Below are 10,738 nucleotides of genomic sequence, written 5' to 3'. Positions count from 1 at the left end.
CATAACCCAACCCAAACTAAACTAATATTTTATCAAATAAAAATTATAAGGAAAAAGACCCAAAAAAAAAAAAAACAGTTAAATATTAATATAAGTGGTTGCAAACTTTGGTTGTGTACACAACCTGATCAAGCAGTGTAACTTTTTTGATTAAAATACTTGCTTGCTTTTTTGTCTCATTGTCCATCTTACAATAGGTTGTGAAACTTTTTCACCATAGTAAGTAGTGTTAACTCTTACAACTCACACCTTTGTTTGTGAGTTTCATTTTGACACTTTAGCAAACATTGGTGATATACAATATAGTGGTCAAAGCTTTATAACTAGTATACTATTAGTGGTATTACTAGTGACACTTAGCACATTCAGTTTTGTTTAAAGTGTAAGAAATTAAGACTATGAGACTATTATATAACACTTTATTTAACTACTAGACTTATAAACTAACATAACACATTGTCACATAAGAAGAATCTAACCCTCATTAAACTGTCCATCATTTATATTTTAATCATTGTAGTTAAGATTTGTTGGTGATGAACCTTTTGAACTACAATTGTAAGTTATGTAATGAGTCAAAAGCAACATTTTAGTCTCTCTCCCTTTCTCTCTTGTTGGCCGAAACACACACCACACATTAGAGTTTTCAAGCTTTTTCTCAATAATCATCATTGTTTCATTAATGAATTTTGTTCTCCTAGTTTTTGTTTAAAGTGTTGGTGTTTTTGTTCGTGGTTGTGAAAGTTTTGTTGTTGGTTTTCTTTGTGGATGAGAAGTCCCTTAGGTGACATATGTCTTGGTGGTGATGGTAATGTGGTGTAACATATTGTCACTTTTATAGTGCGAACAGATGTTTGAGTTGTGGGAGCAGTGGTTTGGGTAACAGGTGTTTGGATAGAAGTGACAGTGGTTTAAATCATAGTTGATGCAGTGCTTTCTAGAACCTTTGTTGAAAATCCTTGATTATCTTGGATTATCTTCCTTTTAATAATCTCTTGCACTGTTATCTGCATATTAGCTTCCCTTGTGTCCCCCTTCTTCTCTTTTTCTACTGCCTTCGCAACTTCTTCTTGCCTAGCCTTTGGCAGCAATAATGTCAGGAATTTTTCCAGCTTTCCAGCTTTCTTGACAAGAGGTGGGAGTTTTCTTATGCAATCCTCCTCCCCCTTTTTGGCAACATATTAATATTTGGGAAGAATTAGAGTTGTACTAGTACTTTCAAGGATACAGTCTTTGATGGCGTTAACCTCTGCTTGACTCTCTTTGTACTTAGTGATGTGATTAAAATACAACATATAAATTATATCAAATACGGCGTAAAAGCAACCATTTTTTAGTACTAATGTTGGAAAAAGCTCGTGTTTTCATTCCTTTTAGATTTTCAGGGATAAAAGAGCTTAATTTTGCAAAAGGAGCAAAAAGACAACAAAATCCAACATAAATGTAAAGAATAAGGAATTGCCGCAACTCGCCAATCCCTAATTCACACCCAAACATCAAAACAACAAGAACAGAAGGCTGACACGGGGCCATGTCCACCAGACACGGGCCGTGTCCAAAGATGGATACTGGGCAGGAGAAACAGATAACTGTAAAAGACAAAAATAACAGCCAACACGGGACCGTGCTAAGCCAACACGGGGCGTGGTCAACTCAAAGATTTTCAGAATCTGTGATAGTACAACAAGTACTTTGGCCACGGGCCGTGCCGTTAACACACGGGGCCGTGTTAGTACAACATCTGACAAGCAGTTAATGAGGAAGAGAGAGAGAGAGATGAGCACGGGATCGTGCCAGCCAGGCACGGGCCGTGCTGAAGCTTCTGAAGACAGCTATAAATAGAAGTGCTTGGTTCCACTTCAACTCATCCCTTGGAAAACCACTTCTCTCTCACTTGCCACCACTCCACCACCAGTACAACACCATCATCCACCACCATCATCCATTTTTCCATCTTTAGAGTGTGTGTGTGTAGTCTCGGGATCCAAGATTGATCGTAACAATCTTTATCCAACAAAGGCCATGTTTGGCTAAATTCTTACATCACTTAGTGAAGACATATCTTTTATGTATTTCTTTTATGATTTCCAAGCTTTGACTACTTTTTAATTGGGTATATATTAATGACTTTAATCATTAGTTTTTTATATTGAAGGCAAATTTATTCACCCATTCTTCATATGTTCGTTTACTCAACATATTCATGTCTTTACGGTCTATATAAAGCATGTTAATTGCCTGTAAGGGGGTTAGAAGGGTGGACTTGGTAATTCTATGTCTCGTTCAGTGTATAGATCCTGCGAGAACCTGGTGCAAGTCCAGTACTACTCCATGGATTGGCCGGGAATGACTGGACCGACTGAGAGTAAGAAAACGCTTGCACCCCTTATTCATAAACTACTATTAAAAATTTAAACCAACCCCGCGAGGACTGTATCCCTGCTGACTTAGACCAACGGGTTGAGGGTGATCGCCGCCTCGTAAGGGGGTCCACCACATTTTGCATTAATAGCTTACTTAATTATCTTTCAATATTCCAACCTAGTGGGATTGTATCCTTGCTGACTCAAACCACTAGGTTGAGGGTAACGTCGCCTTCAAAAGAGGGGCCTACTACTATAACTAAGATAATCTCTTAAATGCCCAAAGTGCGGAAATCATCAAAAGGGTACATGAAAGATAAGTTGGATCCAAGTGATTCTTTCTTGTCTATCATTTTTATTTTATTTTTATTTTATGTTTTTATGTTTTTATTAGTTTAAAAATCTTTTCTAAAGTTTGATTTGATTAGACGTTGACGATAAGCCGGTACTAAAAGCTCTTGTGTCCTTAGACGACCTCAGTATCTTGCCATCACTATACTCCGTCCGCGATGGGTACACTTGCCCTTGCGTGTGTGTAGAGTGATAGTAGAATATCGTGTTTTATAAGTTTAAAACTTGAAATCAGCGAGTAAAAAGAGCTAAAAATATAACTAAAAATATAGACACCTGCACGCACGTCACTTAGCATCCACCATTGTGCGTACTAACTTTATCTGCTTGTTTTGTTTTTCTTCTGCAGCTTGCTTTTGATGGTGAAGGTACATCTATGCATGCACCCAAATTTCTTTTGCAACATCTGCATTTGATGGTAGAGGTCTTGAGTTTTGTACCAAAGCCTTCATCATGTCTTTGATTTTATAAACAGTAGATTCCAACTTGGTTACTCTCTCCGTTAAATTTGGATAGTTTAACCCATCACCTAACTTAATAGAATCATCTGAATTCCCACCAGAGGTGGTTGTACCTGGAATTGAACCAGGTGCCCCTTTTTCTTGGTACTGGGGACTTCCAACTGATACAGAGATTACATTTGTAGTCTCATCAGTTGTTGCCTTCAAGAAGGTCTTAGTTATGTAACTACTATCCAATTGTGAAACTGTTGTCTCTACAATGGTAGTAGCTGCCTCACTTGAAAAACCTGAAGGTGTCTCTTGAGACACAAGAGGTATTTCCTCCTCTGCTTGTGGGATAACAATGATTTCTGAACTTGCCCTAGTCACTTGTTGAAGTATACACTCCGCGATTTATTGTTGAGAGGAACTAGGTATGTGCAAGTCAGTGTTACCCATTGCATCAAGCAGTTTTTGGAATGATGATCGGATTGTTTTGTGGGTGGTGGAGTGAAAAGAGAAGCAACCCTAGGAGAGGGGCTTGAGAAGAGATGTTCAAGTGAATCTTCTCCATCTTGATTTGGTTCCCCCTTGCTTACAAAACTCTCCTTTTGTGAGGATGAGAGAGGAGTTCGGATTGGTAGAGATGATTGCATCTATTGTGAGGAAGTAAACAGATGTTTGCTGCATTTGTGTTACAACAGGTCACTCTGTCATCTCAACCCCCAAAGATACCTTTTTTTTGGTTTTTCTTTTGGATTTGGGGATGTGAATGGAAGTGGTTTTTGTGGAAATTTCTGGTGTGTGTTTCACAATGCTGGGTTGTGCACTGTGGTTACTAGGAGCAGTGGGCTCAGCAACAGATGTTGTAACATCTGTTGCTTGGTTTTGTAAAACATTTTCTTCACCACATTTTCTTGACCTTTGGTCATCATGTGGGTAAATGTTTCATTTGAAAAACTATTAATTTTAAGGGCTTGTGTCCTTGGACGACCTCGGTATCTTGCGATCACTATACTACGTCCGTGATGGGTGCACTTGCCCAAGCGTGCGTGTAGAGTGATAGTAGAATATTGTGTTTTATAAATTTAAAACTTGAAATCGGTGAGTAAAAAGTGCTAAAAATATAACTAAAAACATAGACACCCGCACGCACGTCAAGTTTTTGGCGCCGCTGCCGGGGACACAAGGATCTTAGGAAAGCTTAAAATTAACGGCCTAATCATTTTTTTAATCTTTTTTTTATTTTTCTTCTTTCCCCAAAAATTCTGCTTTCTGCAGATTTAGCACGGGTGTAAGACCCTGTTTATAATACTAAATTTTATAAGATAGAACCTTACATTTCGTGCCAAAACTTTAGAGTTTACAAAAAAACTTTCAAGATTTGAAAACCACTAGTTACAACATTCACATGTTTAACCTACCAAACGATATTCAAGGTAAAACTACAAGTGTTTACATAGAAATAAAACAAAGATCAAGTGCGGAAGCGTTGAATTGTGTGTTCGGTTCGACTTGAGTGCTTGATCATCATCCTTTTATTTGGTTACCTGAAAACTAACATTTTAAACAAGCATTAGCATTATGATTCTAGAAATTCACGTATTCAACCAGATCCGAAAACGTATTCAAGTAATTGAAATAAAAATCACATCAAACTGGGCTCCACCGTAACTTACGGTGACACCGTAAGTTACGGTGGCTTCTGGACAATTTGAAGCCTACCGTAAACCAGTAGGATCCCACCGTAGCAGTTTACTGGCCACCGTAAATTACGGTACCACCGTAATTTACGGTGTACACTGTAAATTACTCCTTTGTTTCATTTGCAGTTTTGCTGATTCTTTTCATGCGTCAAAACAGCTTACTTTCCCATAAATTGTTGAGCGACCGAGCTAATTTCCCATACACGTATTTTACTTATGATAATACTCGACTATTCTCATGAGGTATGTCTACCGAATAGCTTACAAGCTAAATTCCAAGGCTTCGAGTTTAGTCGTTTGTGCTACTTGTCATGCATTAAATTTCTAAACTTTAACTCCTATATTAAGAGCAAAGTTTCTCAATTTGCTTAACGTGTTCACTACACGGCTTACGCGTCATGTAAAATCATGCATTATGTAATAATGTCTAGCTTCGTGCTTATTACCAAAAACTTGTTTGACCCGTTTGGGTGCTGAATTACACACCATTCAGGACATGCAAGATTTCATGCTTATCACTTGTTTTGACCCGTTCACTTGTTTAAGACGCAAAGTCACTTTCGTGACACAATGGTCTATCCTGTTTACCATGCTTTATACTACAACATAAGAACAATAATTAATCTTAATGTAACGAAGCAGTAATTTCGTACCTTTAGAGCACGCCCTTTCCCCGTGGATTCCCTTCGGCTTGTCCGCTTGACGATCCGGACTCTTTGCCTAGAAATTTCAGTTTACAACATGTTTAGAACTCTTTTCATGACCACAATCACATCATTATGGACCATTATCAAATCTGTGTTTTTATCCAAATTTTTACATTTAAATCCTCACTTAGGCATTTCAACAAACACCTAACGGGTCAGATTTTCCTACAATCATTACCAAGTTCGTGACTTGAAATTTAACATCTAATTTCACTTTATTTAATAAATTTTTACATACATCTTGACATCAATATTTCTGAATTACTTCACTAATTCAGATTTTGCTAGATCAAGAGTCAAAATCTCTAGTATTCACCAAGTTTCCTTCAGTTCATTTGTTCCCTACATGTAAACCCCAAACCTTACAAACATGATGCAAGGTTTTGACAAGGAATCACCTAGGGTTTAACCATAGACATCAAATTACTTCAAGATTCATTCATGCATTACATATCTAGGCTAAATTTCAGTTTTTCAAAGTTAACCTAGAATTCGTGATGGATCAAAATACCAAGATTTTACATACCTTTTGGATCCTTACAACAAGGGGTTTGCTAATTTGTGTTTAGAACTTGATTTGGAACGGAGTTGAGGCTTCAATTTGCAGATTTTAGTGTGAAGCTAGGGTTTGGAGAATCCCCTGTTCGCCCCTTTTCTCCTTGATCGACCAGACACACCAATTTTGGTGTGTTTGGTTTGGTTTTGTTACAATTAGTAACTAACTTTCGATTTTTGACAAGTTTAGACCCTTAACTATGATTTTATCTAAGTTTAAGTGTTTTAACCATAATATGTATTATTTCAAGACTTGAATTTAACTAGGTTAAGTTCCTAGTTGGTAAATTCTTGTTTATTAACTCTTTGAATTTTCTAATATAAGGATTTATATTCTCGGGGTGTTACAACGGGGCCGTGTGGGATCAACACGGGCCGTGTTAAATCTGCAGTATCTGGGAAAACCTGTTTTCTTGTTACTAGAATACTTGACACGGGGTCGTGTTACAGGAGCACGGGGCCATGCTGAACTTCCAGTACTGGGAACCTGAAAACAGAAAGTTTTTCATGGACAACACGGGTGTGCCAGCCACAGCACGGGGCCATGCTACCCTTCTGATCAAGCTTTCTTTTTGTTTTTGTTCGCAAAAAACCACACAATTCTGTATAATTCGCAGGAATACAGTTTGGTGCATGACCTCCACCTCCGACAAAGACATAAAAGTACCGCTTGACAAACCCGAGCACTTTTTTAGAAAACACCTTGAAGCCAAAAACCAACAAAAAGCCTCGATCAAAAACCATAGGCACTCATCCGCCATTAATACACCTCCATCTTCTCCCCTCAATCAACCGCACAAGACCCAGGTTTCCGCTGCACAAACCCTCTGAATCTGCGTAAGCACAAACCCTCTAAATCTGCGAAAACAAGACATTCTGAAAAAATTCATGGCTGAGGTAAATTTGGCTCTTATACACACAAAGTTATTAGGTTTTTGTGGTTTGACTTTAAATATGTGCTGCATCCAGAGATGGACTTTTCAAGGGCTAAGATCAACTGAGGTGAAATCTGTGATCAACTACTTGGAAGACAGAGCATTATGTTTTTGGTTTGCTTGTGCAATTGCTTTGGGAGATTTTGTGAGATGGAATTGGTTTGGTTTGGTCATACCCCATACCTTAGGACTCAATGCCCCTCTCACCAACCTTGACTCTTAATACAGTAAGGGCATTAAGGTCATTTCACACTCACTTAACTGAGAAAACTAACCCATATCCACTCCAGGGACTATCCGAGTAACAAATTGTCAAACTACAGGGAGCACCGGTGTAATTTCCAAAAGTTGGGGACTGTAGGTGTTATTTACAAAACCACAGGGACTATCCGTGCATTTTACTCAAAAATCTCTTAAATCAATATATGAACAATAACCAACTTTTGTACAAATGTCGACACTTCCTTGAACTAAATATAGCAAAAAGTAGTATCATCTGTTGCATTCCTTTTTGTATGATATTGAAATCGGATTCCTCCTACCATGGAAATAATGTACATGCCAAAATGGCTCAGCATTCTTGTAAACAATGTTTTTTCTCAAACACGGACATGAAGCTTTCGTCACAACACGAACAAACGAATTGTAAACTGTTTCCGTTGCCGCATCGCGCGAGTATTCTACTAGTAATATAATATGCATTTTTCAACCATCTACAGACAACTCACCATGTATATATGAGAAATTGAGCTAACATTCACAATTCTATATGACAAAATTTTGTGTGATTCCTTTGGTACTCTTATGAGAAGTTGAGCTAACTTCTTATTTGTAGTTGTTTGTTTAAATATGTTGATGCATTGCTACCGAAAGAATTACAATGCACTTATTAAATTTCATTGTAACACTAACATAGTGTTGTAATTTTCTTGCTCATTTAGGATAGTCTTAGAAATGAGGATACATGTGAGAAGGCTGGATGATGCATATTGAGAAGAAGTTGGGGCAATTGCTACACCATAAAAGATTTATGTTAATACTATTAAATAAGATATTTTATTGTAAGATCACCTAGGTACTTAAACTAGTTGAATAATGTAAATATTCATAGTGGAAATTCAAACCTACATTTCAACTTAAAAATAAACAAAATGACATAAATGTGTGACATATACATCAATATTATTATGTTACATCCGTTAAAAAATAATTATGTTTGGTTCTTTAGGGAAAACACTGTATAAAGATTGACAATATCGAAAACCCTGGGTCACAAGCAAGTAATGGCAACGTGCTGACAGATAACAACGTGCCACGTGTCCCTCTTCACAACCCCTCCTTTTTCTCCCCCACTCTCATCACCACCGTGTTCATCACACGATTCATTTTTTTTTCTTTTTCTTATTCCTTTCAATTTTTCTTCATCATCAATCATATACAATCGAATCTCACCAAACTTCAAATCAATCAAATCATCTTCGTGTTTCGGTCCTCATGATCCGCTCAAGATACAGTTGTTGATCGTTGATTACGTCATCTGCTAGTGTTTTGATCTTCTAGTCCGCTGTTTAGTTCATCTAATGGTGGTTTATCGTCTTCTGTTGCTGATTATTGTTGCGTTTTTGTGCTTTGTTGCTTGTATTGGCGCCAGTGATGGTGATGCTGATCCGATTTACATGTAAGTTTGATATCTGATTTCTGTATTATAGTTTGTCATTTTAGCTCGTGATTTATGTACCTTTTGTTTAGGTTTGATTTTGTGATTCGTATATTGTGTTTGATTGTTTTGATATTTCTAAGTTTGAAACCCTAGGGTTTACACTTCACTTGATCTCAGTTTTGTGTAGATTTTAAGTTTACGGAGGTGAATAGTATGTAATTTGTAATTAAATCAATACCATTTAGTTATTAGGTGTTATAGAAATATTTAATCAATGTAGATTGTATGTGGTCCTTTTTAGCTGTTTGAAGTTAAAATTTATGAATTCTTTTTGTGAATTTGTGTTACAGGTTGTGATTTATGTAGGTTTTGTTTAGGAATTGGAGCTGGTTTGATTTTGTGGTCCGTATATCGTTCAGTTTCAATGTTTAGATTTTCTATGTTTGAAACCCTAGCTTTTACACTTCAGTCGATCTCGATTTTAAGTTTATTGAGGTAAATAGTATGTAATTTGTGATTGAAGGCAATGTGGTTAAATCAATATGAAGTCGCTACTAAGTATTCTAGAAATACTTTAGTTAATGTAGATTGTATGTGCAGATTCTCTGGTTCATGAAGCATAGAAAATGACTGTTTGTTAAGCTTTCGATTAGAACTGAATGGAAATAGCTAGTATATGTGGTCATGTTTTAGGTGTTTGAAGTTAAGATTTATGAATTGTGTTTGTGAATTTGTGTTACTGTTTGTGGTGGCTTGTGGTTTGCCGATTGCATTATGCCACAATTTTTCATGATTGGGATGCAATTAACGCATACGCGCATCAACATCCTGTTGTTATTGATATGTTAAATGATTATGAAAATCAGAATAAGAAAAAGGGAAGCTATAAAGGTTATGTGAAACAGACAGCTAAGGTAAAGTTATCTTAAATGTTAGTTAACTAGTCTCTTTTCATCACTTGACTTTGCTGTACATTCTTTAGACTTACCAAAGAAGCAGCAATCACGATGTGAACACATATTATAAGGTAACATTACTTTAATTTCCTTTTTAAAGCACTAATGTTCCCTTTACTTGAAATTTCTGGTTTAATAGAGATTGTGTCGAGCAATGCGAGAAGACGGGATGCGTTGGGGCCAAATGCTTCCAACACTGCAATATGACATCTGACGGGAAATCTGTAGGTGACCCGTGGTACCTACAAGAGCCACTTTACATAAAATGGAAAAAATGGGATTGTCTTAGTGGCTGCAGATACCAATGCATGCTTGCTAGAGAGGAAGAAAGAGAGAAAGCTGGAGGCGCACCTGTTAAATATCACGGAAAATGGCCCCTGAAACGCGCCTTTGGGATTGAGGTGCTACAAATTGTTGTACTTTATGTTGATTATTTTATTACTATATGTTTATAGCTTAATAAGTAACTAAGTATTATTCTTGTATGCAGGAACCTGTGGCTGTAGCACTCGCTGCTCTTAATCTTGCTGTTCAATTTCATGGATGGGTATCTTTTTACATTCTCGTGAACTACAAGTTGCCGTTAAGGCCAACTAGACAGACATACTATGAATACACTGGGCTGTGTCATGTCTATGGGACTTTATCAATGAATTTCTTATTTTGGAGTGCTGTTTATCACAGCAGGTACGTGGCAACCCTCGCCCCCTCTTCCCCACCCAAAAAAGTGAACAGTGTATATACATTTTCTTTGGCCACTGCTTGAGGATTCCTCAGTTTGTGGGATAGATATTGATGGGAGTTAGAACTTTGTTTTCAGTAGGGGTGCAAGCAAGCCGAGCCTAGCCCAAGCTCGACTAGGCTTGTCCTCGAGCTCATTTAAATTTTAAAAGCTCGAGCTCGGCTCGTAGGTAAATTTTCAAGCTCGAGCTCGGCTTGGGCTCAACTCGTTTATTATTTACTAATTAATTATATTAATTATGTCTATTAGTTTATTTATAATATAGTTATTTTGTCATAATTTTATAAATATTATTTGTTATTATTCAAATATAAATTTAATAT

General features: G+C 37.0%; 1 protein-coding gene across 1 annotated transcript; it reads left to right on the top strand.

Annotated features, from left to right (window-relative positions):
• Positions 1-8,478: 8,478 nt before the first annotated feature.
• Positions 8,479-10,439, top strand: LOC110892810 (post-GPI attachment to proteins factor 3). The gene is made up of 3 exons (XM_022139955.2): positions 8,479-8,735; positions 9,813-10,074; positions 10,164-10,439. The coding sequence occupies exons 1-3, from the start codon at positions 8,638-8,640 to the stop codon at positions 10,437-10,439; spliced, it is 636 nt and encodes a 211-aa protein (XP_021995647.1). The 5' UTR covers positions 8,479-8,637.
• The last annotated feature ends 299 nt before the right edge of the window (positions 10,440-10,738 follow it).

The sequence above is a fragment of the Helianthus annuus genome, chromosome 4 (assembly GCF_002127325.2).
Source record: "Helianthus annuus cultivar XRQ/B chromosome 4, HanXRQr2.0-SUNRISE, whole genome shotgun sequence".
Taxonomy (NCBI): domain Eukaryota; kingdom Viridiplantae; phylum Streptophyta; class Magnoliopsida; order Asterales; family Asteraceae; genus Helianthus; species Helianthus annuus.
This window is presented reverse-complemented; position numbering and strand designations above follow the sequence as displayed.